The 22,033-nt window shown below is 36.1% G+C and overlaps 2 protein-coding genes across 16 annotated transcripts in view; both read right to left on the bottom strand.

The window, feature by feature from the left end:
• Positions 1 to 1,944: 1,944 nt before the first annotated feature.
• On the bottom strand, positions 1,945 to 17,539 carry LOC130083165 (cGMP-dependent protein kinase 2). Its single transcript, XM_056248208.1, has 19 exons — positions 17,332 to 17,539; positions 15,773 to 16,302; positions 14,203 to 14,369; positions 13,969 to 14,082; positions 13,080 to 13,185; positions 12,216 to 12,279; positions 12,032 to 12,109; positions 11,617 to 11,711; positions 11,079 to 11,147; positions 10,165 to 10,263; positions 9,925 to 10,075; positions 9,654 to 9,793; positions 8,041 to 8,130; positions 7,712 to 7,853; positions 6,782 to 6,945; positions 5,866 to 5,988; positions 4,573 to 4,635; positions 2,726 to 2,792; positions 1,945 to 2,268 (listed from the first exon to the last, which is right to left on the bottom strand). The coding sequence occupies exons 2-19, from the start codon at positions 16,258 to 16,260 to the stop codon at positions 2,173 to 2,175; spliced, it is 2,316 nt and encodes a 771-aa protein (XP_056104183.1). The 5' UTR covers positions 16,261 to 16,302; positions 17,332 to 17,539; the 3' UTR covers positions 1,945 to 2,172.
• Positions 17,540 to 20,481: 2,942 nt separating this feature from the next.
• The window catches only part of col13a1 (collagen, type XIII, alpha 1), a 113,729-nt gene continuing 112,177 nt past the window's right edge, over positions 20,482 to 22,033 (bottom strand). For 9 of the 15 annotated variants that reach the window (XM_056248191.1, XM_056248195.1, XM_056248203.1 and 6 more), the window contains one exon: positions 20,482 to 21,442. In XM_056248191.1, the coding sequence (XP_056104166.1) occupies positions 21,410 to 21,442 (33 nt within the window). In that variant the 3' untranslated portion in view covers positions 20,482 to 21,409. The remainder of the gene's footprint in view (positions 21,443 to 22,033) is intronic. The other 6 variants (XM_056248192.1, XM_056248196.1, XM_056248206.1 and 3 more) reach the window with 1 other exon arrangement.

Raw genomic sequence — 22,033 nt, 5'->3', positions numbered from 1 at the left:
ACGAAGTACACGCAGGACCCGAAGGCCACGTAACCCACAAGGCCGTTTGTCTCTTTCTCTGGGATCAGTAGAAAGGTTAGAGGGTCCTAAAGGCAGCGTGGGCACATATGATTCTTCGCTGGACATATGGTCAAGCTATATTGAGTGTCACTATCAAACTTTAATTGTTGTATTAAAATGTATTCTTTCCAGTATATTTCCTTCCTTGGGAGTAAATGCCAGTGATCTGTTTTTCTCTTAAATGAGTGAATGTTTTAGCAGTATGTTTTGGTATACTTAACTGATAATAAGGAGCTCAGACTCTCTTCAGCCTTGATGGGAGCTGTTATTTGCTAGTGTCTGTTATTTGTGTGTGTGTGCGTATGACATTCTATGTAGGTTCTGGACGGTCGGACCAGACACCCCGGCGCCCTTCTCTAACCTGCGAGGCCACCACAGACCTAAATCTAATGAGTGGACGACAACTATCTTTACTAATGGCGATAGGCACCCCTATCTCCTCACATGTGTTAAATTGTTTAGGCTTTCATGTTTCTTAGCCAATGAGAATCATTCAACCTGTAAGCAATGACGTAGCTTAGACCTTGGAAATGGTATAACTGCTGTGATCTTTGTAACTGTAAGCGGGGCGGCCTACGAACTCCTGTGTGAGTCTTGAAGCTGACTTCTGCTGATGAAAATGCAAACTATCTTCAGTAAAACTTTTCTTTAATTTTTTTATAATTCTGACTCCGGGTCTTCATTCTTCATATCTGGTTCTGGGTCTTTGACTGTACACCCCTTACAGCATTATTTTATATTTAGAGCCATTTGCAAGTGTAGGCTACTGCTTCTTTTCTTGCTTTTATCTTTTAAGAATTAGACAAAAAAGTAACCATTAGGCTACGTGGATGCATTACAATAATCTAATTTGGTGGGAACATGTGCTTAATTTAAATGTATTAATTTATTTCTTTTTATTTTGCGATGATATTTGACTTGGTCAGATTTTTGTGTGATTCACGGAATGAAGAAATATGCAACTATTGTTATCCTACCAGTCTCTCTTATGTTAGAAAAAATGAAGCTTCTCTTAAAAGCACATGCCACAGAATCTGCGCAAGTCTGAGCACCTGCATGTGGAAGAGCAGCATAAAATGCACAAAACCATGTGTAGGGGAATGCATTAGTGTCCATCTGCGCAACCTTTATCAACATTGATTACTTAGAAACACATTGGTGAAGTCTCTCTTGCTTGTGCTTGCAGATTTTTACCAGTAGATGACAGTGTTGTTTTTCTCATTAGTGAAATATCTAGACTCTGATCCAAAGAATGAAATACACTAATTTAGATAAACCACAATAAGTACAACAGAAAATAAATTATTTACATCTGTACATGAAATATTGTTAGTATTATAAAGTTAGAATTTAAAGAAAGGACTTTTTCATCAAAATGTATAAAGTAACTATATTATTAAAATATAAGGCCCACCTTTGTTTATTGTCTGAACTTTTTTTTTCATGTTGTCATTGTGGCTGTGCTTACATCCAACATTAGCAAAATAAATCTGTTTCATAATCAAAACTTTTTTCAAATAAACGGATGAATTTGGGTTTCCAAAAACAAAGTCTATGATTATGGTTATTTATTACATCCATTTTTTCTCTTGAAAACATGTTTTAAGCCATATCCAATTCCAAAAAGAAAAATAAAATGGTCAGGAGTGAGTATAAAAGCAGCTTCTTAAAATATTAGCTGTGCACTTAAAGTTCCGGCTGAATGATTGCAAAATGAATCATATCCAAACACATCTGACTGACCTGTCAGTGACTTAATGACATATTAGGTCTTAAAAAATGAAGTGTAAATGTCACAAATAGACAGATTTTAGGCATCGGTGATTTATCTATATAATGAGATATCACTGCAATAACCTTTCACTTTGTAAAATGAGATCTTGTCCATCTGAACAAGTCAGTAGATTGCACAATGCTCCATAAAGCACATCGAGGTAATACTGAGACTTCTCCAGTCCAGACACTGTCCACCCTCCACCATCACTTTATATTAGATCGTCTTTGAGCCTTTGCTCACTTATAAAGGCAAACTGGTCAGTGAAGCGGTCTGAAAATAGTTAAATGAGAGCACAGCGATGCTCTGCAGAACAGGCTCATAGAAACAGCGTGTTTTCAGAAGTCTTTATCCCAGCCAGAGAATTCATCTGGAGGCTCCTCAAGCTCAGGGGGAAACATGTCGAAATGGCTGTGATCCAGAGGTCCTTTTAGCTGCAAAATACCACAAGTTTAGGATAACTGGCTTTCATTTCTCAAGACATATGTAAAAACATTGGCTGCATCCTAAATTGCAAAAAAAAAATTAGGCAAAAAAATTATGTGACAGAAGTAGTGTGTCCGAATTCTCAGTACTTATAAGAGTAGGCAAAAAGTCCCTGGATGACCTACTATTTCCGGCGAGATTCTGAAGTGTGCAGTCAATGGACACTTCACTATCCCACGAGGCCATGGGAGAGGATTTATGAATGTCAGGGAAGCGACACAACTGACATGATAATGACAACATGGCGAATACAGTACGTCCGGATTACATTCATACTACACGCATTCATACTGTATAACTTACTTTTTAGAGTTTGCAAAGTAATTACTTAATCAAAATAAGCACCTACTCAAGAGAATATGCGATTTGGGATACAGCCTAAAATCTGTTGGAGCGATGCTTCACCTCTCTCCTCAGAGGAGACGTCAGCTTCTGCCTTCTGAGTCCCTCCCAGTTGAAGCCTTGAAACCACCTGTGAGAAAACAGTGGAACAAACTAAACCTCCACAGTACAGTAACAGCATCTGCACACATCTTCAGCCTCATCTGTCACTTTCCTTGTAGTGAGAAAATGTTTCAAGGGAACTATTTTTCTTTCCCCCGTGGTCCACTATTATTGTTAGAAAATGTTTTACTGCTCCAAAATTAATTTAATTTTGATGCCCATTTCCACACTCTCACTGACCTTTAGAATTGAACAGGCCATGTGCACTTTTATTTTTGCTATGGTTCCTTTAAGATGCATTCGTAAGGGCTCTCTTCACATGCTCTCTTTTTCAATAGTTTTTAACTGCCCCATAACAGCCTCTTTGCATGTTTGCAGTTTAATGGTCTTTTTTTGGACTGGGGAGGATGTTTTGAGTTCTGAAAGTTATTCTGTATATTTTTTGATTCCTCATAATATGACCATAAAATTCTGAAGATACACTACCGTTCAAAAGTTTGGGGTCGCTAAGATTTTTTAATGTTTTTGAAAGAAGCTCACCAAGACTGAATTGATTTGATTAAAAGTACCGGTAAATACATCAGTATTTTACTATATTTTAAAATGTAATTTATTCCTGTGACGCAAAGCTGAATTTTCAGCATCATTACTCCAGTCTTCAGTGTCACATGATCCTTCACAAATCATTCTATGCTGATCTATTGCTCAAGAAACATTTCTTATTATCAATCTTGAAAACAGTATTAAGACATTATAAATGTCTTCACTTTCGACCAATTTAACGTGTCCTTGCGGGGTTTTTATTTGTAAGAATGATCTGACTTTTGAACGGTTTTATATCTCAGATCTCACTCGTCTGACGACACATTGTTACCTGCACATGCATATTCATGCCTGTATCAAGAGCATGCGCCTTCATTTGCATAATGCTCTGAACATAATTTAGTGACATAATACAAATGATGTTGAGCTCTTTGTGTGTACGTTACCTGAATCACCCCTGCGTGATAAGAATACTCAAGCATAATGAATATAAAAACAACAGCTTCTTAGTACAAACACACAGAGTTAGTAACATAATAAGTGTGGTGAGTCCCAGTCGATTGTTATTGGTCCAGTGAGCATCATCAGTGCACATGCACTTTAGGCGCTATCACTTGTGTGACTGTTAAAGGATGGGCCCAGCGCTTCACCTTGCTGTCTGCGGCTTCACTGCTCTGTGAAAGATGGCGACAGCTGTGCGTCTCGTTTTGGTCACTAATTGCTCCCCCTGTGAATGCATTGAGGCTAATTTGGCAGGCTAGCTCAGCTACCCATTGTGCTGTGACATACAAAAGAGCGAACAGACCAGCAGCAAAACAGACTCAACAATGCACTACCCGTGATCAGACACGTGGATCAGTGGTTCAGTCTACTCCCGGGTGGGTCTAATGTTCTTTTAATGCTGAAAAATGAAACACTTACATGAGAATATGAGAGTGTAAGGCCTGCAGTGTACAGTGAGACAAATGAAGTTAATAATAAAGTTAAAGTTAAAGTTACAAAAATGTATGGGCAGGATTGGTGGATTCATAACATTGGCTACAGAGACGGAGTTATGACACTAAACCTAATGAAATCAATATTATAAAACATTTAAGGAATAAATAGTAATAAAAAAAGTCACTATTTATTCAATAAATAAGTACACTTAATTGTAACCAATCTTCACTTGTATAGTGTCCTTTAACCAAGGTCAGCACACCTAACCTGTTTAACTATATTTTCCACATGATTATATGATCAAGCGAACTTGTGAATTGACCTACTTGTGTTTCTTGATGTCAATGATCCCATTCTTTTTATTCCCAAGCCGTTCTGCTGGATTGAGTCTGGAGACAGTGAGGAAGATGAGTGAGTTTCTGACTGTTCTCATACAGGCCAAGCAAGAGAAAAATTCACAACAATAAATATACTGTATATAACATACATTGACAGTGACACATTGATATTGACACATGCAGAATCTGATTTCACCAAGTGCAACATATTTTTTTATCCTGATACAAACCTTCTAATCAACCAATCAGATTTGAGAAACAAGTTTACAGTTTGTCAAGTTTAGGGTTAGGGTTTGGTGCTTCTACATCAGTGTTGTTTACCTACCATTTCCCTCTGATTTAGGGATAAGTTATGGGTAGGCTTGGGTTTAGGGGTAGGGATATGGTTAGGATTAAATTTTCGGACAGGAATGTTGTTCCAGGATCAACAAAATACGTTGACCCAGGAACTTGTCTAACTTGGCAAAATCAGGACATGCTGCAATCACAGTGAACATCTAATCCTATTTTATTCTTGATTACAATCTGTACAGATCATCAAATCTGAAGTGATAGCATGTCTGGAGGATATGATGACAGAGGCTCTGTTACAAAATCTAGTAAGCTCCCTACATAGGCAGCATATAAAGGCATCAATAGCACACTCCAGTCAAGAAGACTATGTTATGCCAAATTCTATGGCAGCATCGCACGTATGCTTCAAGTTAGCAATCTAGTGTGACAAGCTCAGAAATAATTTATTAAAATCGGTGGACAAAGAGGGATGTGGTTCATAAATACTCGCATGAAAAAGATGTGTGCCTAATTGTACTGAATGTGCACTTGTAGTGTAGTTCAAATCTTCAAAGTATATTTTTAAGAAACTGTATACTTGTAGATAACTTGCCACTTAAATGTGCTTTTTTATGATCATATTTCTTCTTAACACACTTAAATACACTTCTAAAAAGTGCACTTTGTAAAAATGGCATATTAAATGTTTTACTTTACATTTTAAATCATATTTTTATAATCATTTGTTGTGCTTTAAAGAAGTACACTTATGCGTTGACTAACATACAAAAGAACTTGATTATAATATTTGATATTACATTTAAAGTTAATATAATATTAAATGTAATCTTGCAACTTTATCATTACAAATACATTTAAATACATGACAAAACGTTTCAAAAGAAATGCACAGTAATGTGCTATTATGTGTTTACAAAACCTCTGGTCAGCGAACTGCTGCGTATTTGAGATGAGTTTGACAAAAGTGTCAGAACGAGAGAAACATACTTGCAAAGTCTCCGTATGAGATCCTCTGGACGCTTGCTGATCCTCTTGGGAATGTCCACCTTCTCTATCCCATGAAGAACCATAGTGTAGATCCTGATCGGATCAGAGCCTGTGAATGGAGGGCTGACAGTCGTGTGGGAGATGTTATATTTCAAACACAATCAAAGGTCATTTATCATAATTTAAGCCACTTAAATTGCTCAAATTAAACCATAAGGCAGACGATGCCTAAAATGTATTTCATTTTGTGAATTTGAGTTAAACAATACATGATTAATGTCACAAAAATGCATAACGCAACTGTGCACAAGAATGTAAATAAATGAGCTCAGCTAACAGTATGCATCAGTAAGCTTTGAGAAGATGTAAACTTCATGTGGCATTACATCATAAAGATTTCATCCAGCTGGTTAATCACACTGCAACTGCATATATTACATAGTCCCATCCCCAATACTCTGTTGTCATGGTGATGCTGACTGAAGCTTGAGGCAACAGAGTACACAGTGAAAGCCATAACGGCTAATTTCACTAGAGGACCATTTGCTCTGGTCAAGAGAGCCCTGCCCTTTATAAAACGGATGTTGAACATGGTGCAGAGAGTATTGGCAGAGGACAGGGAAGGCCGTGCCAATTCAGCAACAGAACCGATTCTCTGAAGGTCTGGGAAATCTGTGCTCTTTAAAGGTGAAATGTGCAATTTTCTGCGCCACTAGTGGCACCAAATAGAATTGTGAAACTGATTATTTCTACCAAACACTTTCCATTGTTTGTCCGTCCCAGCATTGGTTGAACCAGAAGTTGCTTTAAAAGTTTCCATTTTTTTCAATATTTCCACTTTTGGGTCAGCCTACAAACTCAGTCCCGTGGAAGCATTTGGTGGATGAAACACATGATATGAAACACACACGATTACCTGCCCATTAGGAGCTCAAAGATAAGGATGCCCATGGACCAGCAGTCAGCTCCAAAGTCATGACCCTTATTCATGATGACCTCAGGAGCCACATACTCAGGAGTGCCACAGAACGTCCAAGTCTTCTTACCTAGTCCGATCTTTTTGGCAAAGCCAAAATCGGTCTAAAAAAAAAAAAAAAAAACAGCGTAGATAATAAGGATGCTCAGTGAGTCTGAGACATCGCTACATATTCCAGACTCCCATACAGAGTGAGGAACAAAAGTCTGAGACCACTAGTGAAAATTATTGTATTACAAATAATCACAAATTATATGATCACATCTGCGTGAAAATTTTAATTGAAAATATTAAATTGGATGTCAATGGAGGAGAGGCTTCACCATGCTGAATAAACTGCTTTTGTGGGAAAACGGCTTATTTTATGAATCGACAGCCCATGGGCTAATCTTCAACATGCTCTTAAACATTCGTTTTGGATTCATTCATTTTTAGAGTTTACACTGAAAAAAAAAGCTGTTTCATAAGAGGTCACAGACAATTGCGCGACAGGTATGATTCAGTTTACACACTTATCATATATTTTTATGGTATCCGCAAACAGTGACTGACTGAAGCACAACTCTTGAGTCTGAGCGAAATTCAATGACATCAACGCTGCAATGTGATTGGTTATCAAGGCACACGTGATCCAAGTTAGCTGTGATGCTTTCTCCAACGGTAGAGCCACGGACGGACCCTCGTATATCCCGATAATAAGACCATCACCATCACTGGCTTTGAAGCCTTGAAATAGTGAAAAATCATCTGAAATAATTCTTATTCATGTTACATCATTTTATTTATTTTTTGCTTTTATTTTTATTTTTTAATGTGGCCTCAGACTTTTGGACCTTTCACCATGGTATTTAGTGATGTATGTACAATGACCATTTTGACATAGCCTTCCCCGTCCAGAAGAAGATTCTCTGGCTTCAGGTCTCGGTACACGATGCCTCTGCTGTGCAGGTAATCAAAAGCTTCCAGCACACATCCAGTACAGAAACGGGCAGTGTGCTCGTCAAAGCAACTCCTAAATGAAATCAAAACATCATGACGTCCTAAATTAAGAGACTTACGTATTCTACATCTATTAGCAGCTATGACTCAATCAGCGATAAGTCAGTAATAACCGTGTATGTGATCAAAATAAATGTTTATCAAAGACGGTGGGCTGTGATATATGCAATATGCACAGTGTCAAAACAACCTACACTCACATGTCCCTTAGCACGCTCCACAGCTCTCCTCCCAAGCAAACCTCAAGCAGCATGTAAACATACTTATCATCCCGGAAAGTCCGGAACAACCTGAAACACACAAGGGCAGCCTGACACACTCGATTAGTGTCTCTTTAGCATTTCTTACTGCTAGCTTTCATAGAGAACTAGACTTGCATGTAAAGCTGTGCTTTTCGTCCACAAATGCCAGAGAGGCAATAAAATGAGCTAGAGCACACACTCAGACAGGAATATAAGCATGGTTTGAAATTCCCTGAGGAGTTTCCTAGAAACATGCAAAGTAGAAGCCCCTTTTCTGACACAGATGAAAAGCACAATGGCACTGAGACCACTGTGACAGATATAAGATAAATGTCTAATGTGTCAGTATGACTCTGTCCGCTCCACCACATTGTTTGAAGGAATGGAGCAGGTTACTGAGCTCTGACACCACTGTGGCCTCCAGTCGCTTTGGATAAAAGTGTCTGCTAAACGACATATTTCAGGTGTAATGTGTAGATTTAAATAATTAGATTGAATGTAAATTTAATTATGCATTAAGGACACTCAGCGGTTCCAATCTTGTGAAAAAAAAAGATGAAGAAAAGGACAAATCTTTTGGTTTAAAAGTAACACATGTGCCAAGTTTCTAGAATTGTACCAGTTGACGTGATGATAGCTTTTATACCATTTTTAACAAGTTTATTTTAATGGCTCTAAAAATGTCATGTGGTGTGACCATCATAGGCATATTTTTTATGGGGGGGTTAAAAACATCAAATTTGGCAAACAATTTTAAAAATATATATATTTATACAACTTGAACAATACTGCTTAATTGCTTTTAGGAATAATAATCAATAATACGAAATCAATAGTAATCAATAAATTATATTAAATTATAATGGCAAACTACTTAATAAGGTTTTATAAAAAAAATCATCCTTTTAATTAGACATTTTAGAATTCATATATAAACTATATAAAAATATTTTTATTCAGAAATTCTATTTGTACATCATAGTGTGTTTATGTCATTGTATGTATGATGAACTACATGTTTTATGTATTTTTGAGTAAATTAATAAATCCAGACAAAAAAAATAGCATCATGTCATTGACCCCTGTATGAACAGATAATCAAAGTCAAGACCATTTTCTATGTACAGCTATGATAGCCATAAATAGTGTCTGTAGCCCTAGTGACAGTGACTGAAATAAATTGAAAGTTGCCAGCTTCCAAAACACCGGAAAGTCTTATCATAATTGACACAACATTATCTAATAAACAAGTCTAATCGAAGTGCAAGTTCATCCATCAGATCTTAATTAACAAACAGCAAACAACAGTCTGTTTACATAGGTTTCTCCCACCGGTCTTGCGGTCTAGCAGCAAGCCATTCATTCAGTCCATTATATTGATTAACTAATTAATTAATTTAGTGGCCTTCAGGGGGAACTTAAGTCTTGTTCTTGAGCCCAATCTGTGTACAGATACCTTCATCACTCTTGAGGATTATATGAATCTAAATTGTACCATTATTCCTGTGTGTTTACACTTCTCCAATTACAATATGTCAGTATGCGGCAGGAAAGATGCTCATTAGACTGACCTGACAATAAAGTTAGAACGGGTCTGTTGGAGGATGTCCTTTTCTGAATAAATGTGCTCCTGCTGCCTGGTGTCCACAATGTGCTTCTTCTTAATACACTTTAAAGCAAAAGCAGTATCTTCTGAATCTTTAAGCTTGACCTAAGACACAAAATGCATGCAATAAGTATGCCATTGGTGTCATTGTTTACATCATGCCATTGGTGCAAAACTTTTTACTAGATATATTCATGCATCAGAGTGATATGTATGCTGTATAAATGAAATCTAACCAGCTCCACTCGTCCAAAGCCTCCCATCCCTAGTGTGGCCACCACTTGAAGTTCTTTCATGAATGAGTAACTGGACAAACCAGCAGCCTTCTCCTTCAGCCTTCTGAACTCTGCTGCCTCTGGAGAGCGTTCGTAAAGAGGCGACTGAGGCCTGTGGGGAAATGATTGTGACTGTCACATACAGGAATGGAGTAGGCTTACAGTAGTAGCTGTGTCTGTTTCCATTAGGTGTGTTCTTACATGGCATTCCTCATCTCATCACTCAGAGAAAGCTGCTCCACATACTCCCTCAGATAGGCTTGCAGCTCGTCGTAGGTTCCCACCATCTGATTGAAGTTACTGTTTAAAAATCCCGAGACAGTGATAGTAACTGTTTTAGTCACAGGTAGAATAATAGTATGCTGTAAAAAAGTCTTTTTCAAAGTTGTAAATAAAACAAAGATTACAGTTTAATTGTTTTTTTCCCCCATTTCTTTGTAATTATTTGCAAAATGTACTTTCAATTCCTGAGGGAAAATTGTTTCAAAGTAAATCCTATACCCATTTCTTTTCATTGTATGTTGTTAGTAGGGATGTAGCAGTAGTCTATATTAAAATAAAAAGGTTTGTCAATGATTCTTAATAATTAAGACTAATTTAAAGCTGTAAAAAGCTATACAATTATAATTTTAGGTTATACCAGACAACCACCAATTTATTAGTGGCATGTATCCAATAGAGTTATAACAATGACAATTTCATCTTTTTAAAATCATTTTATTATCATTTGTATTATTATATATTTATTATTTTTAATTTGATTACATTTGATTTGTATTTTTCACTTAATTTGTATCTCTCTTCTATTGTTTTATTTGTTATGTTTCTAGTTATTTGTTTTTGTTCTTTTATTTTATTACCGTAAAATAAACTGCTTTCTTTGATAATTATTTGAAAAATCGGAAACAAGATATGCCTAATTAAGAAATACCTGAAGGCTACATGACACGATATTTATATTAGATTTTTTTTTAAATAACACAGGATGTTTAATAACATATTAGTTTTTTTTTCTGTGGTATCAAAATTGGTATTGACAACTTACGATATGTGTGATAATCAAATTATGATATGGTGACAACCCTACTTGTTAGTGTGGAAGAAACATCACTTACTCTCTATCCACCACCAAACACTGTGTGTCATTTTCTTTTGCAATGATATTAGCCGAGCGGACATCCTCACTGAAATGGAATTATAAGACAAATGTAATGATGTTGTGCCGGTTTGGAGATTATATATATATATATATATATATATATATATATATATATACAGTATATATAAATAAACAGTGACTGAAAACATCCAGAAAAACATTTGCTTGTTCCATAGCTTTAAATGAATCTAAATCATTATTACAAATTAGTGAATATGACAAGTGGCTCTCCTGTGTCTAAGTAGCCTATGTGAGCCCATCAACAATGGTACATTGAGAATGAACATCTTTTCAGATGACTGACATTCCTCCTCCCACATCCACTCCTACAGAATCTCTGTTTCTTACAGCTCTTAGCGAACAATCTGTGGACATTGTAGAGATATGTAATTAGTCTTTTTCCTGGCCTACAGGAAGTCCATAGTCACAAAGGAGTCATTGTTGGATGTGTTCAATATTGTTAAAAACACTTCACAATGATACCCTCTCCAAACCTTATGAGAGCCTTTTCCCCAAAGTAATCACCCACTCCAAGAGTCTTAATCTCCTGTGGTTCTGAAAAGCCCTCTGTAGTCTGTGTTACAGACACCTGGAAAAGAACACACAAAATTATTGGATAATAATTATTGAATTATGGCTTCTGGGTTGGTCTCAAAATAATTAATCTCCAGTCTCTTATTCAATTAACATCAATCTTTGCTCCATTACAATCAATGGTACAGGTATCTGCCATAGACTCCCATTTAAGCACTAGTTGGGGCTTCTATGGGCCGTGTGTCTGCTGATTCCTACAGACATATTTATGTTGGCAAAGCAGAAAGATTGCACAATGCTACAACCATGAAATAAAAAAGAAAATAATATTTAATGGATTATATATAAATCAATACTTAATGCAATAATGCATACCTCTCCTTTAGCAATGATAAAGAAAGTGTTTCCTTCCTCGCCCTCACGAATAATGTACTCTCCTTTGTCAAAATAATCCTAAAAAAGATTGAAACATGAATATGATTTGGTTTTATTTCATTTCAGAAATAAATATGCATTACCAACAAATGACAATGCTATAGACAAAATGCTGAAAACTTACAACTTCTAGACAGTCAATTATTTTGGCAAGTTTCTCCTCTGGTAGATCCTTCAACAAAGACACACTAAAAAAAAATGTAACAATATGTTTAATCAGCATTAAAGGTAAACAGCATGCAATCGAATCCGTAAAAATTATGTCAAAAGGTGCACAAAAAAAATAAGGAAAGAAATTCTTCATTATAACACATTCAACCCTTGCGCCAACCAACATTATTTTAACAGTTACATTTTTACATCAGTTTATGATGCACTAGCTATGTTTCCATCCACACGTTTGTATCCGCATTAAGTGATATCGAATGAAAAATGCCTTATGGAAACAGTCAAATTCGATTGAATTTCATGAATATCGACTCAAATGAAATAAGATCGGTCTCATCAGATTTGATCTTGATCGATATACGGCTTATGCGATAAACGCGGATGGAAACGTTATTATGGTGCGATCCATTTTGCCTAGTAAAACTTTGTTCGCAAATGTTGGCTTGAATGTTGTGCAATTCGGTGAGAAAATGAATGGAAACACTTTAACATGTCTCAAATCAATTCGATATACCAATTTGATCGCAAAACAGCATGTGACGTCATTACGCACAGGTTTTATCCGCTTTAAAGCCATTTGATGGAAAAACACTTTCACCAGCTTTATTCGCATGAGGTTTTTTACCGAACTTCGGATAATTCGATTGACAAGTGGATGGAAACATGGCTACTGATTCGCATTTGTGACTAGGTCTACAATAAGCATTTAAATAAGTGCTGAATGCGTGTTGAAGCAGCCAAGCAGAGAAGTGTGTGTTTGTTAGTGTGTGTGAAGTTGACAACTGATAAATATGCACAAATGTTAGTGGCATGAATGTACCTGCGCAGGAAGCTGAAGTATTCCTCATGTCTGGCCTGAGTGGATCTCATCATGATAGTCTGGAACGTCTGCCGGTCCAGAGCCCAGATGTGGGACTGAGTCACAGCTAATGAAATGCAATCACCATTAGTTCCACTTCACAAATCTATAACTATGACACAAATCCAATGTTAACAATAAAAGTGGGTCAACAATAATAGAAAAAAGGTCATGTTTGATATAACCCAATTTTTTTGCAGACTGCATCCAAATGTAATGCTTTGGACTTGTATTAAGTAAAACGTAAATGTTTTATTTTTTAAAAATGCACGCACCTATCAGTTTTTAGGTAACGGAAGCAAAATCATTTCACTGAAAAAATAAATAAATGAGGATTTAATTATTACATTGACATTGCACTTTTTATTAACATCATTACCTACAGCAGCTTTTCAACCAGTATCACCGCAGCATTGCAATACACACAAACAGTCTACAAGGCACATATTCTAAAAGATCCAAACATGAGCACATCTAAACCATGTTCTGATGTTTTAAATATTATGAACTACACTCACATTTAGCCAGATTTATTAGTATTCTTAAAAGGATTGTTAAAAGCACAAAAGAAGATATTTTGAAGAAAGCTTCAATTGTTTTTGTCCATAGACTTTGTGGTCCTAAACAACACTAGACCACATTTATTTTCATTGTTAAAAAACACACAAAAAACAAACAAAATTGATGATAATAAAAGATGACAGATTTTTTTACTTAATGCTCCTTAAAGGAATAGGTCAGTCCATAATTTAAAAAAATGACTTTTTTACTCATACTAATTTTTTATTATTATCTTGCTGTAAACTATTAGTTTAAACACAAAAATACACCAAAACAGGAACACACACACCTTTGACTGTGGCTGTTCTTTTACAGTTATAGAGAATGGCCAACTCTCCGAAGGCCGTCCCAGGACGCATCTGACCCAGGAGCTTTCCATTTTGAATGACCTCTAATAAACCCTCTAAACACAGATAATCAAATCAGAGAAAAAAATATATAAAACAGTGGAGTACAGTGAAATATTTTGATTTCAAAAATACGAAAGTATGAAAAGCAGGTAAAAAAAACATCTGGAGTTTACCAGCAAGCACATAGAGGTAGTTCCCCGGCTCTCCTTCCTGAATAACCAGCTGCTCAGCAGGGTAGATTTTCTCGTACATGCAGTCCACCATCTCTCGAGTGTGCTGAGGCTCCAGCTTCTTCAGAAAGTCATTGTTCATGATGGCTTCATTGATCAGTTTCTTAGTGCTACAGGAGAAGAAGCAAAAAGAGTTTACATCTATCTATCTATCTATCTATCTATCTATCTATCTATCTATCTATCTATCTATCTATCTATCTATCTATCTATCTATCTATCTATCTATCAAAATTCATGATTGACTGTTTCATAATTATGAATTTTACAACATCGACACTGTTATTGAACTAAATTGAATCAACACTGAACTGACTCAAAGTGAATAACGATACTCGTCTTCTGTAGAGCTGCTTATAGCTGAATTGAACTCATTTAATAATTGGTGAACTTTACAGTTATTGGACTGAACTGAATAAACACTGAAGTGAATTCAGCTCAATAATGACACTATTGTCTTTTTAGAGCTGCTTTAAAGCAGAATTAGAATTTGCCTCATATTTAATGAAGTTTGCATCATTGATTGTTTTTTTGCTGTTTATCACAATAAAGCTGCTTTGAAACAATCTGTATTGTATAAAGTGCTATGATACATGCTTTACATTTCAAGTGTTCTCAACCCTTGTGTGAGGAACAGACTAAACTGAAATCAACTTAAGTAAAAAATTCAAATCTGGTGCAAGAATGTCTAAATATTATATGGCAGCGTATGTTTAATTTTGAACGAAACTACACGATGAGGCGGAGGGGAAGATGATCAACCTCAGGTTAATTAATTAATACAAACCTAATTATTTGTATTAATTATTATAAGAACAATTCCTATTCTTATTAATTCTTACTCAGTTTTGGTCTGTTCCTCACACAAAGCCATCACATGACTTGAAATGCAGTACATAAATCTAAAATATGGGCAAGTATTTATACTTAGAATACTCTTATACTGAAAAAAAAAACAGTATACGAGTTTGGAATTATATATAATGTATAAATGTGTAAATAGACTTAATTTGGGGAATTTTAATTCTTGGATAAATGTACTTCCATAACAAAGCATACATTTTTCATTCTTTCTTTTGGAGAGCTGAAAAATCTTGACTTGGGGACAACGTCTACATTTTACATGTCAGTTTCAGATGCTTTATTGTCTTCAGAACTATATGGCTGATTCTCATTATCACATCTGAAACTCTCCACTGACCTCAAATGGATCTTATGAATGAATTAGTGCAGGAGATTTGTAGACTGCCATCAAGAGCGTGTTTAATTAAAACAGTAATGATTCCTGTCCATGCATACAAATAGCCCACAGTTTGTGTTCTCTTTAGCCACTCCATCCCCTTCAGAGTGTGTTATGGAAATCAAGGCTTTCAAGCCCGCTCTGGGGTTGGAGACACTACAAAGGCTTGGCTAAACCTTACTCCTATATCCACCTTTCTAGGGGAGTCAGTATTCCAGTGACTCCATAATGAAACAAACAATCCAGTGGTGCAGTCAGTGTTCGCACACTCACCTGGAGTCTTTGCGGATGTGAGGTCTCTCAGTGGAGATGTGATGGACCCTGTGGTCATGACAGAAGTGCCTCGATGTAGGTTCGGCTGAAACGCCCTCCTTAGCTTTAAGGCGTCGATGCACCTCCACAGCCACTCTGTGAAAGCGTGTGGAGCCCTGGTTGATCACACTCAGGAGTCTGCGGCTGTGCCTCAGTGGTGCCGGCGGCGAGCGCCCGAGGCTGTTATACCCGATGGCATCCTGGAGCTTATCGATCTGGGAAACCTTTGCCTCCAGTTCCCTTTGAAGGCTCTGTAACCGCTTCTCCTGTGCACGGAACTCCTGGTCCCTCCGTGCCAACTCTTCCTCCAGATGGGCGATCCTCATCTTCAGGGGCTCCACAGATTCCCAAACAGGGGCTTCTTTTATACCGGAGGACAGGCAGGTCTCCTCTAGTCGAGGAGCTTTGATCGAACCGTTCCCCATGATCAGAGAGTGACTAGGAACCATAGAGAGGCCTTTGGGCTTTTAAATTTGTTCACTGGTTGGCCACTGCAATCAGAAGACAAAATACAGAATAGACAAGGCATCCAATTTAATCTACAGTACTCAAGTCTCATGCTTCTAAATTATATTTAATACAATTATTTTAAAAAAGGAAACATAATTATAAATACTATATTATGTTTCCTGGTTACACTTTACGTGGTAACACTTTATTTTAGTGCCCTTGTTACACATTACATGTAGTTACTGTAGTAATAACTATAAATTATGCATAATTACATGCGGCTAACCCTAAACCAAACCCCAATCCTAAACCTATAGTAAGTACATGTGGTTAATTGTTATTACACAGTACTCAAATGCATAATTACACTGTAACACTGACACCTTCAAATAAAATGGGTAACCCTTTATTTTACAGTATGTGTACTTGTACTTGCCTAAGAAAGTACTGGGTAATATAAGTTTAGGGGTGTGTTCAGGGTTAATGCCTAGTTATAACCCAGTTATTGTAATTGCAATAATAAGTACATAGTATGTACATGCGGAACAGGACTGTAAAATAAAGTGCTACCAGTTTCCTTAAAAAGATTATTTAATAAAATGTTACTTAGAAGCATGAGACTGAATGTTTTACTGAATTTTGTGTAAATATTGCATGAAAAAAAACTATTAACTGTATTTTTTTACACTGCTATTGTCCATGGGAAAATATAATTCATATCGTAAATAATAAATTGTGTAAATATATAACATTTAAAACACATGACAATAATGATGTGACATCAATGAAAAAAAGACCATCAACAACATTACTGACTATGAATGGAGGATAATTCTTTGAACTGAGCAGCTGAATATGCTCATTCAAAATGTAATTAATCATACTACACCTGGCATTAGCGACAGATTTGATGTAAGATGAAGGAACAATTAGACTGTCATTTAAGACTATGAACTTGAAAGACCTTTACAAACGAACAAATTGAATAAAATATGACATACATTTTCTGCCAATTTGATATTAAACGAAATGAAACGCAGCGGACAGGCAAATGTTGAATTACTACTTACCACCTGTCAGGGTGTAATAGAGTTTCCACAGCTGTTTGTTTGTGTATAATTGAGAAACGCTGCTTGTCCTCATATGAGCGATCGGTCTGAGTCTGAGTCGCGCGCTGACAGGATGCAGCAGCAGCAGGACTGTCTTCACGAGACTGAGCGCTGATGCGGAACTGTTGATTCTACTGACATCTAGCGGTGGCAGTGTAGCATTACACACGACACGGGAAACGTTTCATTGTAACTTTCAGCTATCTTGTCATAAGAGATTAATGTTCTCTCGCAATTTTTTATGAATATATCAAAAGCATCTTCAAATTTTTTTTTTTTTTTGGAACATTGTTTTCTTCATGACAAATTTTGTCTTTGGCTTTCTCTTTTTAATGTGTCTTATTTTGTCAACAGCATGCCAGCAACACACATTTCAGTACAATCAACTTGTAAAAGTGCATGTACCATTATATGACCCCCTTAAAGAGATAATTCACCCAAAAATGAAAATAGTACTGTTTTCATTTACTCACCCTCACCCCTACTCTTTCTTCTGCTGAACACAAAAGAAGATATTTTGAAGATTTTTGCTGGTAACCAATCAGTTGATAGGCCCTATTGACTTCCACATGGGAAAAAATACTATGGAAGTCATTGGGGCCCATCAACTGTTTGGTTAGGCATATTCCTCAAAATATCTTCTTTTGTGCTCAGCAGAAGAAAGAAATCAATACAGGTTTGGGACAACTTAAGGGTGAGTAAATGATGAAATTTTTTTTTTTTTTTTTTTGGTGAACTATCTGTTTTCTGTTTTTGTAGTTTCTTTAAAACCAGCATTTGTTTCCCAAACAGAACAGTTCAGTCGGTGCATTTGCATTATTCCATTTCCTTTATTTCACTGCATGGATAATACAGTTCTGATGTCTTTTTGAAAAATAAACAAAAAGCTAGATAGCCTATCTTAAAAAAAGAAAGTCATTATGAAAAAAAAGAACTTAACAAAACTTTAAATAATAATAACAGTGTCTCCAAAAGCATATATTGAAACAGCAATAATAACATTTTACATATTTATTCAATGCATGATTTTAAACCATTTAAAGAAGGGAAATGGAAGGAAAAGATAAACATAACCCTAAAGCCAATCTTTAGTCAAACAGACTGTAACATGTTAGTCAGATTGACACTTTAAATGTAAATGTATACAAGTAGGCGCATAATAACCATGCAAGTGGTTGCAATTCATCTTGCATTTGCACTTCCTGTAAAAGCACTGAAATAAATGCCCTCTTATCCATGTTCAATTACATACAACAACAACAGTATCAAAGATATCACACAAACGGTCAGATAATTTGTTCTTGGTATGAAACACACTTGTAAATGATCTAAAGAAAGAAATCTGTGAGCAGCAGGTGAACAAAGACAGCAGTGCTCAAATATGGGCAGTGTGTGATGTGGACATCAGAATGATCCAAGAATGAACTGGCATTCAAAACTGCAACTGGCAAGTTTGGTTAATGTTCCTGTGGGCTTGACAGCTGTTTTGAAAGTGTACTCCTCATTAAAGGTCAGTATAATACGGGAAATAACTGATTATAAAGCATTTTAAAAATGCTGTCACAAATTTGAATTTAGTCAAGATCGGAGAGACACATTATTTGAAGAGTACACTGTACAAAGTCGGACAACATGAGATCAAAACATTTGTCAACAGGGAAATGTATAAAAAATACATGATTTACAGTACAAACATTATATTCTTGTTCAAGACATGGAAAAAAAAAGTCACACACACTTCAATGTGCAAAATTATACTGAGAAAAAGAAATGAAGCCTTGTGGACAATAATATGAAAACCACTTCATAACATGGCATGCCCCAAAGTTTAAAAAGCACCTAATGCTATTTTAATAGGCTACAGATTGCATAAGATCTGATTCATTATTCTTTTGAGCATTGTAGATTATCTTACGTCTGAGCAGAATGATTAGAATGCCTATTTGCAACCAATATCATATTATAACTAAGGGGAAAAACACATAGAAATACATGTTTTTAAACATACAGCTGTGAACACTTAAAAATAAAGGTTAGAAGGGCTTTACTGGCTGATGCCATAATTTACATGATTTACAGCCTGATAAGCTACTTATGAAAACTTTTTCTTAACATTTGCGCGTCTCGAGCACAGCACAAAGTCTAACAGAACAGTTGAGTTCGTTTTTATGAGGCGAGAGACTTTTCATTTCGTAACAAGTAAAATAATATTAGAATATAATGACACTGACAAAGCCTGACAACAACTTCTCATTTGCGTTCACCCACGTCTTTCAAAATAAAAGTCTCGCATCAGAAAAACATTTAGAATTATTATTATTTTTGTTGTTGTTGTTTTTTTGACTACACACTCCGCGATCCACACAAGCTGAGAAACACTGACATAGTCGAGCCAAGAACCTTATACAGTGAAAATGTGCTCCAATAAACCCATTGAATAACCTTTATTTTTGAGTGTATCATTATGAAACGTTAATTTTTACACATATCACACAATGTCTTCAAAATCAAATACAAGTAGACCTCTGTCATTTATAATCCAATGACAATATTACAAATAGACATATTTTAAAATGAATTGTCATTTCTCACTTAGGCCTTATTGACTTATCCTCTAATAGTGACCATGAAAACAATGGCCTATACTGATAAGAAAATAGGTGTTTTTTAGGCTTAAATGAGTTATTTATCTGTATAACATCTTCTTAAACGATTAAAACTTGACAGAATATAAGATTTAGTGAAACTATACAATGGGTTTATATACAACCAATTTTTGTCTGAAACAGGTTTCAAAATATAATGTAAGGAATGCTTGCATTTACTTTAAAAATAGCTACCACATCTTATTTTCCTTTTTTAAAATCTAGGTCATAATTATTGTAAGGACATTTTCCCTTACAAACCCCACTATGATTGCAGTGATATTGTCATCCCTAGCAGAACTCCATATTCTGTGAATTTGATAACAATAACTTGCATTTACTGGACAACCAAAAATAGATAAAGATGTTTACTCTAATTATTCGCAGCCATAAAACTTCATATAAACAAATAGTTTATCCGATCGGTCACATATGTTGTGAATCAACAATAAATTAAACGGCCAATGCGTCACTGCTGGTTAATTTTGTTTTTGCTTTAGCTGCCTGGTACATTCTTAAAATTACAGCCGTTCTGTACAAGTACCCCAACAAACTGACCTCAGTTATTTTAATTTCAAAGAGTTTGCAAAATATACAGATCAAGTTAGCATTGACATTTATGTTTACAGCAGTGAAATGTACATGCATGTTGCAACACCATCAAATGCCCTTGTTGCAACTAGCTTTTAAAAAAATGTTTAAATACTGTTTTTGCTGAATACCTTTTAGGAGGTTTATGGTGAAAGTTGGTACACAGCATTTCAGTTACAGTGATAGTCCTTCATGCTCACTTTTTGGTTTTAGCTGTATAAGTGATTTTATTCTCATTTTTAAAGGTTGATCACTATGCTGTAGGCCTACAAGCGCAACCGTTATGTACATACATGTTAAATAAAACGCATAGTGTAAATGTGTATGAGTGAAGTGTGAGGTTACATTCTACCGACAACTCTCAACAGAAGGCAGTGATAGTTTGAATAAGGAATCATCAAAGATTTTTCTTTCTTTGGTTTGTCTGGAAACACAATAACACCACATCTGCTTGTTCAATGAGCTGCGCTGAATCCTCTGCTCACAAACATTAATAATTGTACACAACATTTTCATTAAAAAGGAACAAAATGTGCTAAAATGTTTCTTTCACATAGTGAATAATATAAAAGAGAAAGAAAAGAGTGTAAAACTTGGAGAAATGACAGGCTACTTCTGAATTATCGTCTTTTCTGTAGTTCAGTCAGTTTTAGTCTGTTCATATCTGCCGCCCTCTGGGGCCTTCCAGAACTACAGGACGGTTACACAGCCGCCAAAGAGCAGCCCAAACTCAAAGATCGTCCAAAACCTCTTCAAGCTTTTGTGTTGCTTATAAAGGAAATCACGTGAATCTCACCGCTGGATTACTTCTTGGCTAGCTGGAACGGATTCTGACCCTTTTAATAAAAGAAACACACATTTGTAATGCACTGACACACTTTCCTCCTGACTTGGAGATGGAGAATGCTTCAGACAACATGCATGTAGAATAACCAGTGTTGGGGGTAATGCATTACAAGAAAAGCTAGTTATGTTATCAGATTACTTTTTCCAAGTAAAGAGTAAAGTAACGCATTACTTATAAAGTTACTTTTTCAAATAAGTAAAGCAAGTTACTTTGTTTTCCCATTTATTGACTGAGAGCTCTCCTGTCCCCATGTTGAGAGAAATCAGGAGTAAGTGCATTATGGTTACTGTAGTTCCCTTTCGAGGGAACTCGCGATGCGTCATCGACGCTTTGGGAACGCCCCCAGCGTGAATGCGTCTGAGCATCAATGTCAACTAGTCCAATGGAAAGAATGAGCGTCACGGGCGGGTGACGTCATGACCAGGAAGGCATAAGAGCACATCCGGTGAAACGCGGCATTAGCTTCTGTTTCTCAGCAAGCGATCTGTGTTACTCTGTCTCTGTCTATTTATTGTTGTCTGTTCGATATTATTGGGAAGAGTTATGGCGAAACAACTTTACAAACTCTGTGCTTCTCCCT

The sequence above is a fragment of the Rhinichthys klamathensis genome, unplaced genomic scaffold, assembly GCF_029890125.1.
Source record: "Rhinichthys klamathensis goyatoka isolate OS25496 unplaced genomic scaffold, OSU_Roscu_1.1 h1tg000053l_1, whole genome shotgun sequence".
Classification (NCBI taxonomy): Eukaryota; Metazoa; Chordata; class Actinopteri; order Cypriniformes; family Leuciscidae; genus Rhinichthys; species Rhinichthys klamathensis.
Note: the sequence above shows the minus strand (reverse complement) of the source record. Positions and strands in the feature narration are given on the sequence as shown.